General features: G+C 42.6%; 1 protein-coding gene across 1 annotated transcript; it reads right to left on the reverse strand.

The window, feature by feature from the left end:
• Positions 1-1,522: 1,522 nt before the first annotated feature.
• LOC136509560 (uncharacterized) lies at positions 1,523-2,492 on the reverse strand. The gene has a single exon (XM_066504324.1). It carries the CDS (start codon positions 2,372-2,374, stop codon positions 1,985-1,987), a length of 390 nt encoding a protein of 129 aa, XP_066360421.1. The 5' UTR covers positions 2,375-2,492; the 3' UTR covers positions 1,523-1,984.
• Between the last annotated feature and the right edge of the window lie 20,680 nt (positions 2,493-23,172).

The raw sequence follows: 23,172 nt of genomic DNA on the forward strand, positions 1-23,172 counted from the left end.
AACAAAATATTAAAAGAAAGGCATCAGGGGAATGGGGATGTAGCTCAAAACTCAAATGGTAGAGAGGCACGGGGTTCGATTCCCCGCATCTCCATTTTTGCTAAGATTTTTCTTTTTGGCTTACATAATTTCTTTCATTCTATTTTTATGCATAATATATACTCCCTCTGTCCCAAAAAAAAAAATGTTGTTTTTTTAACTTTTAGACATCTTATATGACCATCCGTCTTATTAAAATTTTTTTGCATAAATATAGTATATTTTGTTATGACTTATTTTATCGTTAGATATATTTTACTAATAATTTATTTATTTTATAATTTAAGTATAATTTTTGAATAAGACGAAAGTTCAAACACGATGTCCAAAAGTAAAAAATGTCTCTCTTTTTTTTGGATGGGTGGGTGGGTGGGACGGAGGGAGTAAATAAATATACGTGCATGAACCGTATAAAAAAGAAGCACTCCGTATTTTTATTTTGTTATTACGGGCGACGCACGTAGGTACTGTACGGTAGCTGAATGCACGTGTGAATGCTATCCAATGCAAGGGCCAAAGTTTGTTTTGCTTAATTTGCATATCTGACCCGTCCGAGGCGATGCGAGTGGTCACTGGTCAGGGAGGAAGGACGGACATAAGGATGGCAATGGGTAAATCCTCGTCGGGTATGACCACCCCAGACCTATCCTGCCATAAAAATTTGGTACCATCAGAATACCCATATCCATCATGGGTGGGGAATTTTCTCCAGACCCATACCCGGCCGGGTCAATTATACCCGTCGGGTCACCCGTACCCGCCAACAATTTATTCACGCACATGAAAATCAACAATTCAACAGCAATCACCACTAACCAGAGCACATAAAATTAGACAAATAATAGCATATAATAATATCTTCTGCAAATTAAGATTCATTTCTATTTAGTTTCTCCTCTACATTAGTCATGATTAATGTAGAAGTTATTGCTTATAGACATGGTTTCGGGAACTTCCAAGTGAAGTATTGGACTCGTTGACTCCAGAACAAGTGATGCACTACAACACTGAAGAAGAGTGTAGCCATCTTGCAAGTACCATACCTCCTATTGAAGCAGCAATGCTTGAATGGGCCATCAATCTCATGGCAGATGTGGTGGAAAATGAAAGCTACAACAAGATGAATGCTCGCAACATTGCTATGGTTTTTGCACCAAATATGACCAAGGTTACTGGCAAGCATATTTGTTTCTCTCTACCTGCATTACTTTTCAGAATCTGTAGTCTAACCATGGAGCATTGATCTCTTTCAGATGGCCGGGTATTTTTCACCTATGGGTAAACGGTTATGGGGACTGCTGGAACATATCCATACCCACGTACCCGATGGGTGAAGGGTTTGGCCCATTTACGTACCCGTGGATAGTGTGTTTAGTCCATATTTAGACCCTAATGGAGTAAATACCCGTTGGGTATCGGGTCGCGGGTCCCCATTGCCATCTTTAGATGGACAGACAGCGTGAGTGATGGGTCAGTCAACGCCCTTTGAATTGAATTCAGTCATCATCACATTCCATTCAATTCCGTCTGATGAATGAATCAACACTGCTTGTTTATTTATTTATTACTAGTACCTGTACTAAACATCCACAGTAGTACAATCTATCTGCTGTCACTAGCGCTAATTAACACAACATGCATGTCTACTACTTGCATTGGCCTGCGATGCGATACATACTACCGTATGATCCAGTCACCAACGACGTACGTACACACAGAGACGGTAAAAAAGGCCTGCTTTCACGAGCCGCCTCCTCCTTTCCTTCTTTTCTGTTTTTTTAATTAGAAACAAAAGGGAGAAAAAGAAGAAGAAGATTTTTTTGGGAAAATAAAAGCAAGCAAACAAACAAAGGATGATGCTTTGTTCCTCGTCTTTCTGATGATCGATGCACCATGAGTAGTAGAGTAGTACTCCGTAACAAGTAGCAGTAGCGCAGGCAGGCAGCTAGAGGAAAGCGCCGTGCTGTGGCTGCGCCGCCGCCTCCACTCCGCCGGCCATCGGGAACGAGAACCACGGCGCCGCCGCAGCGACGTACGCCTGCTGCTCGCCGCCGGGACGCACGGGCTTCGGCTGCACCACCGGCGCCGCCACGCCCACCACGCGGTGGTGGTGCTGGTACTGCTGCGGGCGCCGCAGGGCCGTGGGCGGCGCGCCGGTGAGCCTCTGCACCAGGTCCCGGAACTCCCGGGGCTCCACGCGGTACACCTTGGGCGGCGGAGGCGGGGGAGCCGCGGACGCTCCTCCGCCGCCGCGCGGCCACGGCCGGGCGTTGGCGGGCGGCTTGTTCTGCGCCGCGGACCTCAGCGCTGCCTCGTGGCCCTGCGGCATCTCCATTTTCGTATGCTTGCTTGCTGCTTGGTTTTTTTAGTTTATTTCTTGGATTGGAAGAACCAAGAAGGAAGTAGCTAGCAGAGGGGAGGGGATCCTTAGCTGCTTTCCTGGAAGTAGAATGCAGGAGAGACCGAGACAGATGAGAGCGTGTGGCGTGTCATACATATTTATATACAACTCCAAGCTATGGGCGGGCTTCGTCGTCGTCGTCGTCGTCGTCGTCGTCTCGTCTGTAGGAGTACGTGTGGTAGCGTGGAAGCCTGTAAGGGAAGGGAAGGTGGTGGCGTGGCGGGCGAGGGCGAGGGCGAGGGCGACAGACGCACCAGGAGCCACGTGTTTGGAATCGGGAATTTGGGAAGCAAGTGTGACGGTCAATGCTGGAAGGCGCCCGCCGTGCCTGCCTTCAGGGCGTTCGGCTGGGGCTGGGCTGGCCAGCGCTCTTACAGTGTTTTAAGATATAAAAGTATTTTTTTTATAATAATTAATTAGAACAATATTTTAATTTATTTTTTAGTCCTGCTCCTCCTCCTCTCTCTCTCTGTAACAAACTCAGGATGGGTGGAGTAGTGCGTAGAGTAGTAGATTATTGAGGTCCTTCCTCAGATGCATCGCCGCCACCTGGACCTCGGTGTTGCCGCCACCACCTATCTAAGCTCTAGGGTCAACCGCCTCGATGATGGTGATGTGTCATGTCATGTGCTGCTTCATCACCTCATCACCGGCACTGGCTTATCCTCTGCCTGCCTACGTCCTTCTCTTTTTAATTCCCATCTGTAAATATATGATCCACAACCAACCAGCGCTTTGTTTAGATGCCATCCAAATTCCAAGTTTTTTCACTTTTTTTTCATCACATTAATTTTTAGCCGCTTGCATAGAGTATTAAATGTAGGTAAAAAAATAACTAATTACACAGTTTAATTGAAAATCACGAGATGAATCTTTTGAGCCTAGTTGGTCCACGATTGGACAATATTTACCAAATAAGACGAAAGTGGTATTATTCATCGAGTTCAAAAAATTTGCAAAGTGAAGAAGGCCCAGGTTGGTAGAGCAAACGTACTCCAACCACGTCTTAAAATTTTAACTAGTAAAAACCTGGTCTTTTCTTGAAAAGCCCAAACAATCTACTCTAGTTTTGAAACAAAGCTTCTGGATCGGTACTCCTACATATGTATGTCAGAAACAGCTGGAGTGCTGAGCACGCCCGCCACAGCAGCCAACAAAACAGTAGGACCTTGGACTTGGACATTTCGATCGGTTGCATCGCCGTCTCACCATCACATGTATCACCCAGTCAAACAGAGGTGGCTAGGCTAGGGGTAGGCTACCTACACGTCCCATGCACGGACATAGGAGTAGTAGTAGTATCGACCGCTCCCTCCATACAATTCTAGGACTGGACATATAAACCAATGCTATGTGTGAAATTATAAAAATGCCCCTTGTCTTTTTTGACTATTTTACTTTTTTGGTGTGCACGTGTGAATAGAAGCATCCAGACACTTTGTCTTTTTGTGGCAGATGGATCAAAGTAGCATTTTTTGTGGGACAAATTTCAAATTCTAGAGTTGTAATTATTTTAGGACGGAGGGAGTAAACCTTTATTTTTATATATAAACCGCAATAGTTGAGCGAGCCGGCTAATCTTTTTTCATAAGCTAGATGTTTAAAATTATAGTTTACAAATAAACTATAAGCTACACTATTTAGATCAGTGAAACCTTTTAACGGCTAGCAACTTATTTTAGTCAATCCAAATGTTGCATTGCTTGCTTCATTGACTCTAACAGTACTGTACTGTACGGAGTAGTAACAATTAGTAATATCTCCAGACAATTTTTTTTTCTACTTATAAAGTACTCCGTAAGTACTAGTAACGATCCAAATGTTGACAAACATGACCTGAATTATTGGTCACAATTAGTAATTCAGGTCCTGTTTTGTACAGTAACAACTAGTAATCAGAAACTACTAGTAACAACTGAAAATAAGAGAAGACACAAGGAAAGGAAGTGACGGGGAACAAACAGGACCTGAATTATCGGGCTGTGGGCCTTCAATCTGCCCTAATTAAATCAAATCGATCGACACTGTTTTAATAATAATACAGTTCAATTCGTTTCGTTTCCGGCGTGCATGCATGCATGTTACACGTGCACGCGCCGGTAGCGGATCGGAACTTGCATGCTACCAGCATCGGAGTAGCAGGGTGGGTAAGCACACGTACATGTGCCTCGAATTACATAAAAAAATAAAATGCAATAGTGAATGAACAATACTAAACAATGCATGCAGTAGGTGCAGCGCCATGCATGTTTCACGTGTTCAAACAAGGGCAGTACACAGGCCGCGAATTTTTTTTTTCAGGTCTCGTGGTACGTTGCAGTGTACCCAATTCAAAAGGCTTCCTAAATACAATGCATTCCATGCCAAGAATACAATAATACGTATTAATTTGAGCTAATGTCAAAGCAGAACGCGTTGAAGTCAGAAGAAGAGGAAATCGATATTTGTATCTGTACAAAATCTTGTAAAAATCCCAATGCAACACTACACACATGTGGAAATCCTTAGCCCGTGCTAATGGCTAGCTACAAAGCAAGCAACTACGTGCTACACTGTGCAAGCAAAAGCACATATTTGATGCAAGCAAAGGACTCCTCTCCCCTTCCACAGTGCCATCCACTAGCTGAGCCAAAACCCCAACTACAATAGTGTGTCGGCGGTCGTGGGCCGATATCACTTCGTCAACCTTCCGGTAGGCTCAACAGCTCCTCGCAGTGCATCTATCGCAAATATTCCTGGCTTGAGCACCCTACCTCCGTTGATCCATGGAGACGACATGGACCAGCACGGTCATCGCCTGGCTGGTAGCTCTATGCATGTGCTTGGATACCCGAGTGATTTAACAAATAGATATCACACAAATATCTAGTATCTCAAAAATTCAAAACTGACTTATAATTTGGAATGAAGGGGTATTATTTTAACGAATAATTGTAAATTTAGGTATTATTAAACAAAAATTGCAATGTTGGTTATTTTTTCATAATGACATACGTGGACAGTATAAATATACTTTATGTTACTTTTAGTAACAGCAACAAATTAAAGACAAGTAATAAGATAATAATAATTCTCGGGCGTAGCGGTTACATGAGGATTATTAGCGAAGTCTCCAGCTAGTACTCCCTCCGTCCAGAAAAGAACGTAATTATGGAAAGCGTGTCGGTCAAACTAGCTCAAGTTTGACCAAGTTTATAGAAAATAATATTAGCATTTATCACTGCTACACAAAATCTTTTGCGAGGCGTTTTGAAATTAGCCTCGGAGGCGGGCGGACTTTTAAACCGCCTCGGTTAATGGCTAGGATCAATCGAGGCGGTCACAGTCAACCGCCTCGCAAAATCGATTTACCAAGACGGTCTCCTAAAATCTATTTACCGAGGCAGGCATTATAAGGCCCGCCTTGGTTAATATCCCCGAGGCCTATCAAAAAGCCCATATCCAATAAACTATCGGGTTCATATATATACAGAAGGGGTGTTAGGGTTTCACTCATTTCTCCCTCACTCAGCCGTCACTTCCTTCCTCCCTTACTCCCCAGCCCGACGCCGCCTCCCCTCCTAGCCCCCAGCCCGATGCCCTCTCCCCTACCCTCCATCCGGTGGCGCCCCGTCCCCTCCCTTACCCTCCCCATCCCGACGGCGCCCCCAGCACGACGCCCTCTCCCCTCCCCCCCACGGCGCGCGGCGGTCGTAGCACGAAGCACGGCGGCGACGCTCCTTCTCCACCACGGCGTCCGGAGCACAGCGCGACCGGGATGGGGACCACCGGGTGGTGCTCTTTCTCCACCACGGCGTGCGGAGCACAGCGCGACCGGGATGGGGACCACCGGGTGGTGCTCTTTCTCCACCACGGCGTGCGGAGCACGGCGCGGCCGGGATGGGGAGCACAACTGGGCGGCGCTCTTTCTCCACCACGGCACTCGGAGCACGGCGTGCCGCGTGGCGCCTCCCTCCCCCTCCCTCCCTCCCTCCCTCCCTCCTCCACAACCAGGCGGCGGCGGCGGCGACCCTCCAGGCGGCGTTCCTTCTCCACAACCGGATCCGTGACTGTGGTGGCCGAATCCACGGCTGGTGGTCGGATCTGCGCTCGTGGTGGCCGGATCTAGGTGGCGGCGAGCATATCCGACCGAAGACGAGCATCTCCGGCCGGCGAGGAGCGGTGTATGTGGATCCAGCGGCGGATCCGGCTGCGGCGACGCGAGGCCTGTGCCCCCGGCGGTGGCGGCCCAGATCTACGCCCGGTTAGGGCTAGGTCCGGGCTTTTTCTTTTTTTTATTTGATTTACCGAGGCGGGCACCCAAACGCCTCGGAAAATACCCCATTTACCGTGACCTTTGTGCCGAGGTGGTTGCGATGCCTGCCTCGGTTAATCGTTTTTGCCTGCCTCGATAAAGTTTTCTGTAGTAGTGTATATTTTCAAATAAATTTATTATAAAAATATATTCTATAACTAATCTAATGATACTTATTTTGTTTCATAAGTGTTAGTACTTTTTTATATAATTCTAGTCAAAGTTGGGATGTGAGAATTGTATTCTTTTGTGGACCGAGGGAGTACTAGGGTATAATAGTTGTTGCCCACCCCAAAAGCAAAACGAAGTCAAATAAACGTGCGGTTGGTCATATTTTGATGTGGACTTGGCTTGATAGTGGGGATGCATGGATGTGATCGAAACACTTTAAATAGATTTTGCGTTGGTCAAACCGTCAAAGTAAACCATTTTTATATAGACCACACAGTAGTAAAACTACAAGACTGAAGACCGGAGAGAGTAAATAAAGCTGTGGTGGGTTGACCAGGCCAGCCATATGAAAAGCTGTGGTATCTAGAGCTGAGTGAGGCTATCTACGACGAACGAGAGAGGAGAACGCGTTAACGTTGGGCCTGCTGCCAGCAGAACTTTTTTAGCCAACAAACGGTAATTTCCTCTCACAGTAAATCTGCGTAAACATAGGTATAAATTTCAGCGAAACGAACCGGCTGTGCGTACCTGTGCCGGCTGTGCGTGTGTGGATAGCCGACTAGTAGACCGTCCGGACTCGTCACCCGAGTGCGTCAACGTATGCCGGATGACGACGACGCGGCTTCGCTTGGAATTGGGTCCGGTGCAGCAGCACACAGCCCTTCTTCCACGGCAGGGTCCGCTGGGCCGGCCTAGCTGACGTTAGCTCAAGGGAAAGTACTGCCATCCAATGCCATCTATTGGCTGCAAGTAACACGATAAGAATGTACTAAGTAGTACCTAGCAAATAAATATCACCGGAAAGAGAACATTCTGCAAATTAATATACTAATTCCATAGCTTTAATAAAAAAAATATTGGGCATCATGAATGAGAAAATTACCCTAAATGAAGGAAATTTACACGCCAACAAAGGAGATGGAGAACATTTTTAATGTAAAGGGTGAAATTTTGTAGTAATTGAAATACACCATTATTGACTTTTCGGTTTGGAAAGGTGCCACTTCTCTTGTCAGTATTTATTTTAGACAAGTTTGATTTAGATAAAACTAAAGTGATATATATTTCAAATTGCAGGAAATATATTATCCCTTCGTTCTAAATTGATTATAAGACGTTTAGACTTTTCTACGTACATAGGTTTCACTATGCATCTACATATATACATTATACATCTATACATGGCACAAACAATGTATTTAAAAACCAAAATATCTTATCATTTGGAACGGATCAGAGAGATTGCATATAGATACATGGTCTATATACAGCGGAAACAATGGCTTAATCCAAGTTTGATCCCTATCTTCAAGGCAGAGTGCATTTGTCTAAGTGCAAATGGTTTATTTCCATATGTACAATGTGAGTTATTGCAAGTCAAGCCATTTTAAGTTTGGCTAAATTTTCTGGAAAAATACCAATATTTATGACATCAAATTAGTATGACTAAATACATCATGAAAATATATTTTCATATGTACTTATTTGATTTTATAGATGTCGTTACCTTCTATAAAGTCAATCAAATTTAAATTAGTTTAATTTAAGGTGTTGATTTATTTTAATGTCGAAGGAGTAGGTTTAATTCTAGAGTTATTTGGCATAACTCGTCAATTTAAGCCTATTTGCAAATTTCACAAAACCTGTTTACATTCCGACACGCATTAGCAGTATAGGTAGCAACTAGCAAGCCAACGGGAAGGAGTGAGTCAGGGATGGGCAACAATGCAGGTAGTACACACGGCAGCGTGATGGCCATGGCGGTGTCCCTTTCTTCGTTCGTTTGGTTTTCCAGCCACGTACGCACACGGCAGCATGACTTAGGTGATGTTCAGATCCAGTGACTAAAATTTAAGAGGTATGTTGGGAGCAGGGGCGGATCCAGGGCCCGGGCTGCCCGGGCTGTAGCCCGGGGCGAGTCCATGTAGCCTCTTTAACATATGTGGTGTTTAGCGTACAAAACTATGATCTTAATTAGATAAAAGGAGGCCTAGTAAGCAAGATTAGACTGTTTTGAACGTGAATCAGCAGCTCAGCTCGGGGCGCAGCCCCATTCTGGATCCGCCTCTGGTTGGGAGGATGTTACATGGGGTGTTCGGATACTAATAAAAAACAAATTACATAATCCGTCAGTACTCCACAAGATAATTTTTTAAGCCTAATTAATCTATCATTAGCACAACATTATCAAATCATGGACTAATTAGACTTAAAAGATTCGTCTCGCAAATTAGCCACAAATTATATAATTAATTTCATAATTAGTCTATATTTAATACTCCATGTATATATCTAAATATTTAATGAGACATCGACTAAAATTTAGACGGAGCAACCAAACACCACCTTAGTTTGTGTCTAGGCTCTCTTCACTGAAGCTCGTGGTGGACCAAAACCCAATGAGCTTAGACCGGGCCAGTGTGTCAGCCTCAATTTGCTTATTAGGTCTCTAGCTACTAGTACTAGTAGAGTTCTCTATGTCCAACACAACAAATACAGGAGCTAGCTTTTGTTCTATTAAATTTTTGCTTGCTAGTCAATGCGAAGATTTTTTTTTGAATTAGATATAGTGTGTATCTAAATATATAATAGAAGTTATCTAGAAAATAAAAATGACTAAAAAAATATCTAGAAAGATAAAACTACCCACAATTTAGAATGGTGGGAGTATCGTGGTTTCACCCAGCTCGGATTCTAGCATAGCTATCATTTCAACTTTACTGGATGATGGCCACGATAGATAGATAGACACACACAGATAGATAGACGGATATAGGATCCAAGTTGAAGCACTGCACTTAGTTGAGCTAGCAGCTTCTTTGAAGTTACGTACGCATAGTGGTCCGACTCTGTTCGTTTCGCTAAAATTTAGTTTAAGTTGATATGTTGTGTGAGAGAAAAATACTGTATTGTTGAAGTAGCACTGCACGACAGGATGAAAACCACACAAAGCGAGCCTACATCAGCATCGAAGCCTCCTTGAATTTATCGTCAATGTAATACCGTGTGTTAGTTCGTTCGTTCCAACTCGTCATGCGTGCGTGCACCATTCTTGTTGTTTGCTCTTGTTTTCCCAAAAGATATTATTATTAAACACAGCATGCATGTTACCCTTGGTGTGTGTTTGTCGCTGTTGTTTTTATGCACCTCCTTGTTTTACACACACTGTATATATATAGTATTATAGTTCTCGTGTGAGGGTCCTTTTCCTGCTTCTCAATGTACTGTAACAGTATTAGTCATCTATCCATGCATCGGCAACTTGGACGTGGGCGACGTGACAAAAGCTTTCAGTTCACGAGCTCAGCTGCCTCGTCCTAATGTTACGCATTAACTGAAAGAATGGCCAATTTGTAGACACGGAAACCGATTTTAGATTGGCATGAAATCAGATCCAGATGTCACATCTTAACATTGGATTTGTATCGAATCGGATCCGGATGTCACATTTTACTATATTTTAATTTGGATTCAAATACGGATATGAATATTTTCGAATACAAAACAAATATCTCGGATCTTTTACTCAATTGAACTCAAAGTGTATATTGTTAAATTCAACGTAGATGAATAGAAGTTTACTACTAAGTCCGTTGATAACCAAAATGAAATAAAGTTAAAGTACACTTCTAATAATCTCCAATATCGAAGTGAACTAAATTATAATAGATTATATTTAATAAATGATACGTAATCGAAAGTCCCAATTTGGAAACAAAATGACTGCCGCGAGCAACCAAATCCAATAAAGTAAAGAAAATAGGAGACGATCAAATTGGAAAGGGAAGATGTAAAAGCCAACAGACCAATTCAATAGCTCGATCTTGCGAGCTTCACGCTCTCTCAAATGGGCTTGGAGAGGGATTGGTGTCAGGATAGATTCACCGCAGTGGTCAGGGGAAAGTGGAGGCAATGTGCAGTGCCGTGGGGGCAACGACAGGCGACAGCGTATCTCCATTGTATCTCTAGGTCTAAACCTAATATATCTCTAGGATATTATACTTATCTCTAACCGTATATATCTATACTTAAACATATCGCCCGCTATCTCATTAGGAGCGAAAAGCGAACAATTTGACTAGATTCGAAGTCTTGTCTCTTGTGCCTCCACCACCATCTCTGGCTCTCAATCGTCAACTGCGTCTCTTATGAAATGGTTTGACACCTAGGGCTAGTTCTTCCGTCCCTTTTGGATCTCTTTCTCTATTTTCTCTATCATAGCGAGAGCATCATAGACAATATAACGATAATACAGTCACTTGACTAGAGATGTTGTTGACGATTTGTAGTACACAACCCTTAATTGTCGGACTCGTATAACCGATCATGGTGATGTAGTAGTCATGGTCAATATAGTTGTGTTCGATGATGTAGCCGCACATAGATTAGAAGGGCACAAATTTTGTGCAATATTGTATATGGAGCTACTGCCCGACTAGAGGCATCTTGCTGATGTGCTACCATAAGGGTGTCTTGCATATTTCAGAAAACGTTGTCGGGTATCTTGCATATATGAGATGATGCTGTTGAACATTTTGCATATGTCAAAGGCCATTATTCCAGGAGTACTCTTGCATATGTTAGATGATGTCATTGGGTGTCTCGCATATGTTAGATGATCTCAATGTGATGCCCCTAAGGAGATTACGAAAATTGATCCCCCTTATGATGCGAGCAGAAGATATGGGTGGACAAAAGATGAATGACATTAGTAATACTAGTCCATCATGCGCGCCCTTGCGGGCGTCGGTTATCCAACCAAAGATGCAGCGCAGGATTGAAAGCCTTTTTTTTATCTGAAAACCAGGTAAGAAACACTGAAACTAACAAGACAATGCATTACCTTAAATCGATAAGCTAATATTTTTTTTCTCAATGCAAGCTAAGAAATAGTGTTTCTGTTGAAACATTGGTGAGAGTCATAGTAATCTTAGGCTGTGTATGTGCTAATCAGATTGAAAGAAGGAACAAAAATGGTGCTCTGATCTTACTGCCTCTACTAAATCTGGAGTTAGTCATTGGGAGTTTGAAAGGTCCTAATATGGCTAGAGGGGGGGTGAATAGCCTATTTAAAAATCTACAAATCAACTAGAGCAATTTGATTAGTATGACAAATAGCGTAATGTAAACTTGCTCTAGCTCTACAAGGGTTGCAAGCCACCTATCCAACAATTCTAGTTGCAATGAATACTTAGGCACACAAACTAGCTATGTAAATACTCACTAAGAGCTCTCAACCTTGCTACTCTAAAGAGCTCAACTAGATGAATGTAAATAATAAAGCAAGCTCTCAATTCTAATTACACTAAAGAGGTTGTATCAACTAGTTTGCAAGAATGTAAATGAGTGAGTAGAGTGATTATACCGACGTGAAGGGGATGAACCAATCACAAGATGAATATATAGCCAATCACCGGGAGAATGCCAAAGACAAGAGATAATCGATTTTCTCCCGAGGTTCACGTGCTTGCCAACACGCTACGTCCTCGTTGTGTCGACCAACACTTGGTGGTTCGGCGGCTAAGAGGTGTTTCACAAACCTCGCCCACACGATTGGACACCGCAAGAACCGACCCACAAGTGAGGTAACTCAATGACACGAGCAATTTACTAGAGTTACCTTTCGGCGCTCCGCCGGGGAAGGTACAACTCCCCTCACAATCACCGGAGACGGCCACAAACAATCACCAACTCGTGCCGATCCTCCACCGCTGCTCCAACCGTCTAGGTGGTGGCAACCACCAAGAGAAACAAGCGTAATCCGCAGCGCAACACGAATACCAAGTGCCTCTAGATGCAATCACTCAAGCAATGCACTTGGATTCTCTCCCAATCTCACAATGATGATGGATCAATGATGGAGATGAGTGGGAGGGCTTTTACTAAGCTCACAAGGTTGTTATGTCAATGAAAATGTGCAAGAGTTGTCCCTTGAGCCGGCCATGGGGCTATAAATAGAGCCCCCATCAAATAGAGCCGTTGTACCCCTTCACTGGGCAAAACACGCTCTGACCGGACGCTCCGGTCATACCGACCGGACGCTGGCCCTCAGCGTCCGGTCACCCGATGGACGCCACGCGTCACCAGCTTCAAACGCTGTTCGTCAGATTTCAACGGCTACGAAGTTGACCGGACGCTCCGGTAAAACTGACCGGACGCTGAAGCCCCAGCGTCCGGTCGTTTCCAGTAAGCTCCCCGAGGCATGTTTTTTCGACCGGACGCGTCCGGTCCACCTTGACCGGACGTAGACCAGCGTCCGGTGCTCAACCCTAGCGACTGTGCCGTCTGACAGCTCGACCGGACGCAGCCCTTCAGCGTCCGGTCGCTGAGTGACCCAGCGTCCGGTCAGTAGACCGACGCCAACATCATTTCGACCAACTCCATTTCAACTCTAACTTCTTCACCCTTACTCAAATGTGCCAACCACCAAGAATTTTGCATCCGGCGTAATAGAAAATAGACATTTCATTTTCCCAAAAGCGCCTTGTGCACATGTGTTAGCATATTTTCACAAATATTTTCAAGGGTGTTAGCACTCCACTAGATCCTAAATGCATATGCAATGAGTTAGAGCATCTAGTGGCACTTTGATAACCGCATTCCAATATGAGTTTCACTCCTCTTAATAGTACGGCTATCTATCCTAAATGTGATCATACTCACTAAGTGTCTTGATCACTAAAATAAAATGGCTCCTACATTTTATACCTTTGCCTTGAGCCTTTTGTTTTTCTCTTTCTTCTTTTCCAAGTTCAAGCATTTGACCATCACCATGCCATCACCATTGTCATGATCTTCACCATTGCTTCATCACTTGGAGTAGTGCTACCTATCTCATAATCATCTTGATAAACTAGGTTAGCACTTAGGGTTTCATCAATTAACCAAAACCAAACTAGAGCTTTCAGAGTTGGAAAATTGGAAATGAACCAATATTTTTAATTCCAATGAACTAAGGGTAAGTAGAGGGTATTATATAAGTCACTGCTACACGCATTGATCAATCAGGTAATTAAATTCATAACTTAGTGAACTTAAGCATTAGTTTTTACCATCCTAACTAATGCATCTTGCATCTCAGGTTTCACTCTATTAATAAATGAGAATAAAGGCAGCCATAGAAGCAATTTAGAATTGTTCTCTCTATTTCAAGTACACACCTTCATAGTATCTTCTCAAATGAAGAGCTCATCAAATAGAAAGTGTTAGGCCTAAACACAATAGGGTCACCTTGCCCAAATAGCATTGTAGCTCAATGACCATCAGCATTATAAAATGGATCTAATTGTTTCTTACATTTGCTAGGGATATGTATGTACAATTTTAAGATGGCTAGTAATAAACACGAATGGGGACATTTTCTATAATCCTTTCGTCTCTGAGACTTCATGTAACTAAATCAAATGAATTTAATTCTCATAGACACGTAAAAACAATTAGAAACTATACTGGATTTTACTAAGCACCAACTGTTCATGGGCATATTCAAATTGCTAAGCCTCCTTAACCCCTACTGTTTTACTTCAACTAAACTACTGCCATAACCCCCATATTGCTTCTAAAAGAAGTAAGCTTCACTGTAGCATCATTATATAAGAGGACTATTCTGAGGAAGCATCATACCTTTTATGGAGCAGGACTGCATGAAACATTAGTATTTACACACCGAACTGTAAGAAATAAAGTAAAACAAGACGATATTAGATTCAGTAGGGCAAACACCGAACATACAAAAATTAAGAACTAAATACAATTCATCTTGCATAAGGAGATAACAGAATCTACAACGAAATAATAAAGGATAAAAGAAATTATCCATTTGATCTCCAACCTGATGGTATAGAGAAGCCTGTACTACACAAGCAAACAGAGAAGTCACAGAAAAATAGACCAAAATGCAAACTCTAAAGTTAGCCCAATCCCTCTCCTTTGTTCAGTGGCCCAAGAACTAAACCTTACAATGACATAAGAAATAATCAAGGCCAGTGCATACACCATGAATAACAATGCAGGTTTATTTAGCAAAGGTTAACTGAGGAATAGATCTATTTGTTTCTCTGGGTTATATTATAGAAGCACAACACCAATCGCGGCACAATAGACCATATCATTTTGTGTGTAAGCAATCAAAGACGTATCTCAGTATTTGTTCCTGCAAAGCACACCAAAATGAAGAAAAATTAAATCCATACGCTCCAGGTTATCATGTTTCCAAGAAGAATTACACAACTGAAGTGGCTAGTTTAAAAAAGAACTCACCATCTATTGTCCTAACTGGCCGTCCTTGCTGCCACCATTTCTCCATCTGCTTTCCTATGTGAAAGCTCTAGTTTAGTTTTGTTTAATTGATGAAACCCTAAGTGCTAACCTAGTTTATCAAAGTGATTATGAGATAGGTAGCACTACTCCAAGTGATGAAGCAATGGTGAAGATCATGACGATGCTAATGGCATGGTGATGATCAAATGCTTGAACTTAGAAAAGAAGAAAGAGAAAAACAAAAGGCTCAAGGCAAAGGTATAAATAGTATGAGTCATTTTATTTCTGTGATCAAGACACTTAGCGAGTGTGATCACATTTAGTTTAGATAGCCGTTCTATTAAGAGGGGTGAAACTCGTATTGAAATGCGGTTATCAAAGTGCCACTAGATTCTAAACTCATTGCATATGCATTTAGGATCTAGTGGAGTGCTAACACCCTTGAAAGTATTTGTGAAAATATGCTAACACATGTGCACAAGGTGATACACTTGGTGGTTGGCACATTTGAGCAAGGGTTATGAACTTCACCGGCGAAGTGTCCGCCCGTAGAGTGCGAATAGTCCGACGGTGCCACCGGCGCCCTATATAGGAAAGACAGGAGTTCACAGAGTGATCGGACGCTGGGTGAAGAGTCCGGTCAGTGACAGCAGTAAGCACATGGTCTCGGTCTTGTGACCAGACGCTGGCATGTAAACTGACCGGACGCTGGTAGGGTGCGTCCTGTCAGTGCTGACGCACGCTGACGTGAGGCGCATAGAGGAAACGTTGAGTGACCGGACGTTGGGTGTGTCCGGTCGAGCATGATCGGACGTGTCCGGTTGTGAAATTTCATGTTTGGAACATTACTGGAAAAGACCAGACGCTGGGGTCCTGTGTCCGGTCACTTTCTAACTAACGCGTCTGGTCATCACTTAACCATTGAGATCGAGCGATCGGCGTTTGAAGCCGATGACACGTGGCAAGCATCGGGCGACCGGACACTGGGGTCCTGCGTCCGGTCGAACTAACTGGAGCATCCGGTTAGCCTATGTTGTGCCTAGTGAAGGGGTACAACAGCTCTATTTCGTGGGGGCTTCTATTTAAGCCCCATGATCGGCTTATGCTCACTCTCTTGGCAATTTGCATTGACATAGCAACCTTGTGAGCTTAGCCAAAGCCCTCCCACTCATCTTCATCATTGTTTCATCATTATTGGGAGATTAGGAGAGAATCCAAGTACATTGCTTGAGCGATTGCATCTAGTGGCATTTAGCATTCATGTTTCGCTACGAGATTCACTTGTTACTCTTGGTGGTTACCGCCACCTAGACGGCTTGGAGCAGCGAGGATGATTGAGCGGAGGTTGGTGATTGTCTCTGGCTCCGATCGTGGTGATTGTGAGGGGTCTTGTGCCTTCCCCGATGGAGAGCCGAAAGGTAACTCTAGTAGATTGCTCGTGTCATTGAGTTACCTCACTTGTGGGTAGGTTTTTGCGGTGTCCTATTGTGTGGACAAGGTTCGTGCAACACCTCTTAGCCGCCAAACCATCAAGTATTGGTCGACACAACGGGGACTATCGTGTCGGCAAGCACGTGAACCTCGAGAGAAAAATTGGTTGTCTCTTGCCCTTTGGTATTCTCTCGGTGATTGATTTAGTATTCATCCGGTGATTGGTTCACTCCTCTACACGGCGGTATAATCACCCTACTCACTCATTTATATTCTTGTAAACTAGTTGTGGTAAGCTCTTTAGTGTAATTAGAATTAAAAGCTTGCTTTGTTATTTTAAGTTCATCTAGTGGAGCTCTTTATAGTAGCAAGATTGAGAGCTCTTAGTGAGTAGTAACATTGCAAGTTGTGTGCCTAGTAATCATTGCAACTAGAATTATTGGATAGGTGGCTTGCAACCCTTGTAGAGCTAGAGCAAGTTTGCATTTCGCTATTTGTCATACTAATCAAATTGCTCTAATTGATTTGTAGATTTTTAAATAGACTATTCACCCTCCCTCTAGCCATATTAGGACCTTACACTGTGCAACAACAAGAACTCACAAGGCCTAAAAGAAAAGCGGGGTCACATGCAAATACCTAGAACATGTATGGTCAGTTTTCGATAGACAACAATAAGCACAAAGGAATTTTAAAAACATGTAAGTAATATCAAGACAAATATCTTTCATAAAAAAGGTTCATATGGCAACAATCTAGATAGAGGGAGGTCCATTTTGTCCTTTGTCAGTACACGAGGATTTTGTAGCATAGAAAGCTAACACCTTGTCCATCCTCCAAAAGCACTACCTGGTTTCTCCTACTTTGGGGCCCACTGTAAGTCATGAACGAACTATGGACATCATATCAGATATTCAAGGGCAATCTAAAAGTGGACATCGTACTCTATGTTATTCAAAGTAGAGTTAACCTAGAACCACATAATTTTAGGCTAGCTGTATTTCATATTTTTGTTGCAAAGAAAGGCACCAACGTTGAGTAAATCTAGATTTGCAATTAGCAGTGAAGAATTAAAATAAAGAGCGCACTCTAAGGCTGACGAATGCATTCTATGTTCTGCAGCTAAATACTAAAAAAAATTACTGAATATTCAAAACAATATATGCTGCATACTCCCTCAGTTAATTTTCTAAAATTACTAGGAAAATATTTTACCTTCCACAGCATGTGGAGAAAGTATTGGAATGCATAATTCAGTTTTTTCAGCAAGTCATCGTAATTAGGCCGTAACTGGAATCATCTGGATGGACCTAACTGGTGTATAAATGACACTGGTATTAGTATTTTTGGACAAAAAATAATAAAAAAGATGTAGATTCAATAAAAATGATAAACCAAAATTTTAATATGGCTTGAAACTAAAATCCTAAAGTAAAAACACAAAGTATGGTTAACCTGAACTAAGTGTTAACTTTATAAGTTATAAAATTATGTATAGGGAAATCACATATACTGATCAGAGATTTATGGTAGAATCATATATCTGAATATACTACTCACCCCAACCATAAATATACCAAGAGAAGGCCTAGAAAATACGTGTTAATCTACTGACAACAACCTCTCATGTAACTCCACAATTTTGTGTTTTCAATAGTACAATGACCAAATGTCATGCAATCCTGCAGTAGCTATATGGACCCATATCAAGTTGCAACAATGAATATCATTTGAGTAAAAGGAGAGAAGCGCCGGAAAATACCATAAACTGAACTAGAATTAAATATGAAGAGAACGACTGATAGGCTGCCTAATTGCCTAGCAAACCATTTTGTGAGCTAAATTACATAATTCCTACAAATTACAATTACCAGGAATGGAATTAAATTAAATAACGCCTACTAAACCAAGGTCGATTAACTAAGAACAATGGCCAATAATCTTGTATAGACCTAAAAAACAGTAAGCATGGGAAATTGGACCTCAAACATTCGCCTTTTTCCTTTGTTTGCCTAGTCTCTGTAATTAACAGCTACTAAACCAGTCCCAAGGAATTCAGTGGACAGTTAAATCATATGGTCGTGGTCCTAAAATAGAAAGGGCCTATACGAAAGTAAATCTTCAGTGGATTGTAGATCCACCGAAATGATAGACAGTCGTGTGAATCCTTTAGAAATTGTTTGTTGTGATGTTGATTACCTGTTCACTGACTGTTGCCCTCTATGTAGAAGCCTGCAGTCCAACATCTTAGATCTCCGATTACCTAGTTCGAGATAAGAGGACGATCATCCCTGTGAGATAGAATTACCTGACTAAATGAAAGAGAACACGTATGAAGGTTCAGTTTTAACAGCATGGATCTTAATTAAAAACATAACTCATATGTTTCTAAACAGGTAAAAAACATATAGGCGGTATAATTGAAAATTAAAGCCAAACTAAAAAACAGTACAAAGGCTACATCACATTCACCAGAGCAGAAATTAGTTTGGTATTTAGACATACCCAAAAGACAGTGACCTCTGCTCTTGTACGTACATGATGAGCAATGGCATACACTTGTATATGTTTTGAAAAGGTTCACAATAGTAACAGGAAGCTTTGAGACATGGTTAGGTTTTTCTTTTCTAGAACACAAACTGTATGTGTAAGTAAAAATAATACATACATACAGAAAGCGAAATCAAGGAATTAGAGATATAAGGTGGCAAAGGAGTTAAAGGGGATTTTTTAGGCTACCATACCAATGAAAGGTCCTAATGGCTAGAGGGGGAGTGAATAGCCTATTAAAAATTTCTACAACAACACTTAACAAATCGGTTAGACAATTATGAGGACGAAGCAAGTATTGCGCTAGCCTACTAAAAAGCAAGCCACCTACCATAATTCTAGTTTATATAGTTCCTATCCACACAATAGCTATGTTACTACACTAAGTTAGTGTGCTCTCAAAGGCTAACTAAAGAGTCACACTAACCATACTAACAAGCTCTCACAACTAGCTACACTAAAGAGCTTGACAACTAGTTTATGATAATGTAAAGAGAGAGAGCAAGATAGTTATACCGTCGTGTCGAGGAGTGAACCAATCAATCACAAGGATAAATACCAATGAAACCGATCACCTCGGAATCAAATGATGAACATAATAATTTTTTACCGAGGTTCACTTGCTTACCGATAAGCTACTCCTAGTTGTGACGATTCACTCACTTAGAGGTTCACGTGCTAATTGCCATCACACGCCAAATCCTCAATAGGGTGCCGCACAACCAACACAAGATGAGGATCACACAAGCCACGAGCAATCAACGAGAGTACATTTTGGCTCTCTACCGAGAAAAGGTCAAGAACCCCTCACAATCACCACGATCAGAGCCAGAGACAACCACCAACCTCCGCTCGATGATCCTAGCTGCTCCTAAGGCGTTTAGGTGGCGGCAACCACGAAGAGTAACAAGTGAATCCCATAGCAAAACACGAACATCAAGTGCCTCTAGATGCAAACACTCAAGAAATACACTTAGATTTTTTTCTAATCTCACAAAGATGTTGAATCTATGATGGAGATGAGTGGGAGGGCTTTGGCTAAGCTCACAAGGATAGCTATGTCAATGCAAATGGCCAAGAGAGTGAGCTTGAGCCGGCTATGGGGCTTAAATAGAAGCCCCCATGAAATAGAGCCATTGTACCCCTTCACTGGGCACAACACAGGGTGACCGGATGCTCCTGTCATATCGACTGAACGCTGGACCTCAGCTGTCTGGTCACGCGATGCGTGCCATGTGTCCCCTCTCTTCAAATGTTGATCGCTTGATCTCAATGGTCAAGTGAAGACCGGACGTAACAGCTCAAAGTGACCGAACACTGAACCTCAGCGTTGGGTCAGTTTCTAGTAACCATCTAGAGATGACTTTTATGACTAGATGCGTCCGGTCACTCGATGTCTCCTCTATGCATTGCCAGTTAGCTGGACCAGACGTAACCCTCCAGCGTCTGGTCACTGAGTGACCCAGCAGTCCGATCAGAGATCGACGCCAGCATCTTCATGCTCCACCTGACCGGACGCGACGGTCCTAACGAGATCAGCGTACGACCACTTATAGTGACCTCCATCTTTTCTGTCTAGGGCACCGGTGGCACCGTCAGACTGTCCGCACTCTATGGGAGGACACTCCTGCCGATGAAGTTCCTAACCCTTGCTCAAATGTGTCCAACCACCAAGTGTATCACCTTGTGCACATGTGTTAGCATATTTTCATAAACATTTCTAAGGGTGTTAGCACTCCACTAGATCCTAAATGCATATGCAATAAGTTAGAGCATCTAGTGGTACTTTGATAACCGCATTTCGATACGAGTTTCACCCCTTTCAATAGTATGACTATCGAACCTAAATGTGATCACACTCTCTAAGTGTCTTGATCACCAAAATAAAATAGCTCCTACTATTTATATGTTTGCCTTGAGCCTTTTGTTTTTCTCTTTCTTCTTTTCAAGTCCAAGCGCTTGATCATCACCATGGCATCACCATCATCATGATCTTCACAATTGATTCACTACTTGGAGTAGTGCCACCTATCTCATAATCACTTTGATAAACTAGGTTAGCACTTAGGGTTTCATCAATTCACCAAAACCAGACTAGAGCTTTCAACCAAGCCCAAGGGATGGTAAGGAGGAAGAAATAGAGCTAAGGATTGCCGCCGCCGCTGTCGCCAGCGAGCGTCTCGATGCGGGAGCAGGGCACCGCCGTTGGGGCAGGGTCAGTGCTGTGCTGCCCTGATCTATAGCACGGACAACTAGGGTTTCCTAGAGCACAGTAGCACACACGAATCAGAGGGAGAAGGCAGCGTCGGGGGGAAGTGACACTGGTGGGCATCGAGGGGGGGGGGGGGGGCGGGGGTGGCAATCGTGCCAGGTCATGGTTGGGGACGACCATCGCCGGTGGCCACGGGTGGAGCCGCGCCGTAGGCCAGGAGCTCTGTCGTGCCTCGATCGTGCCTGGCGCAGTGAGCCGCGATGCTGGGCTGGACGGCAGGCTAGGGTGGGGAGGAGGAGGGCTACAGCCGCCGCGTCAGCCGTCGTCACCGTGTCTGTGTCGCGCGTCCGCGTCGGGGCTAGGAGCGACGGGGTGAGAGATGAGAGGAGGAGGCGAGATATTCTAAGAAGTTTTAGGAAGGAGAAGTAGAAGCTAGATATATATTTGGTTGCCTGGCTTCGGACGAGAAGCAGGAGAGTCCAATGAGAAGCGGGTGAGAAGCTGGATAAGGTAAGGAGAATCACGAGAAGTCGCTTTCGGTAAAATTTGCTTTACAAAATCTAGGTCGTCGGATAGAAAGATCGAATGGCTAACAAAATTTAAGGTGACGTGGACAAGCTAGGAGACAGCCAAAGCAAACTGCCTTAATATTATTAGAATGGCTCTAGAAACCATGTGGCATAATTGATAGGAAAAAGTCTACTTAACCCTTCACCTTTCATACTTGGTCTACTTCACCCCCAACTATGAAACCGTCTGTTTTACCCCCTAAACTTTCTAAAACCGTCTATTTTACCCCATGTGTGGTTTTCAGCGGCGGTTTTGCTACAATAACAGCGGGTCTGCTATAGCAACGGTGGGTTTGCTACAGTGCCGGTGGTTTTGAATTTTCTTTTTTTTTATTTATTTTCGATGAATTTTTGAAAAATCATAGTAAATCATAGAAAAATCATAAAATAAAAAATCTAATTTTATTAGACTCTACATGAGTAGATCTACACAGTAAATATATAATACGGTATGCTTTAGTACAATTTTTTTGTAGTTTAGATTAATTAAAAAATCCAATTTTGTCTGTAATTAATTAGAATTTATCTATAAGTTATATATAGTCCAATGAGTATGAAATTTTTACTATAGTTAAAGCATACAATAATTAGCGTACCATAAAAATTTCACCACAATTGGATCATAGAAGCTGCAGCTATGAATTATTCCAATTAATTACAGACAAAATTAGATTTTCCAATTAATCTAAGGCTACAGTAAAAATTTTGTACTAAAGCATACCGTATTATATATTCACTATGTAGATCTACTCATATGGAGTCCAACAAAATTAGATTTTTTATTTTATGATTTTTCTATGATTTACTGTGATTTTTCAAAGCTTCATCGAAAACAAAAGGAAATTCAAGCCGCGCTACTGTAGCAAACCCGCCATTACTGTAGCAAACCCGATGTTACTGTAGCAACAGCTGTCAAAAACCGTCCGGGGGTAAAATAGACGGTTTTGAAAAATTCTGGGGGTAAAACAGACGGTTTCATAGTTGGGGGGTGAAGTAGACCATGTATGAAAGGTGGAGGGTTAAGTAGACTTTTTTCATAATTGATATATGGCTTGGTAAGGGTTAGTACATGACCGAGTAGAATTCTAAGTTCACTTGAAGTACAATACAAGTTGTATAGCGTAGTAGATCTAAATGTATTACTGTACCTTAGGATACTATCTTTATAGCTAGTCATATACTTGTAACAGAGTCAATCAATAGATCTATATCTCTTAAAGCTAATCTCTACTACAAGTTCTATCTC

This window comes from Miscanthus floridulus, chromosome 15, assembly GCF_019320115.1.
Source record: "Miscanthus floridulus cultivar M001 chromosome 15, ASM1932011v1, whole genome shotgun sequence".
Taxonomy (NCBI): domain Eukaryota; kingdom Viridiplantae; phylum Streptophyta; class Magnoliopsida; order Poales; family Poaceae; genus Miscanthus; species Miscanthus floridulus.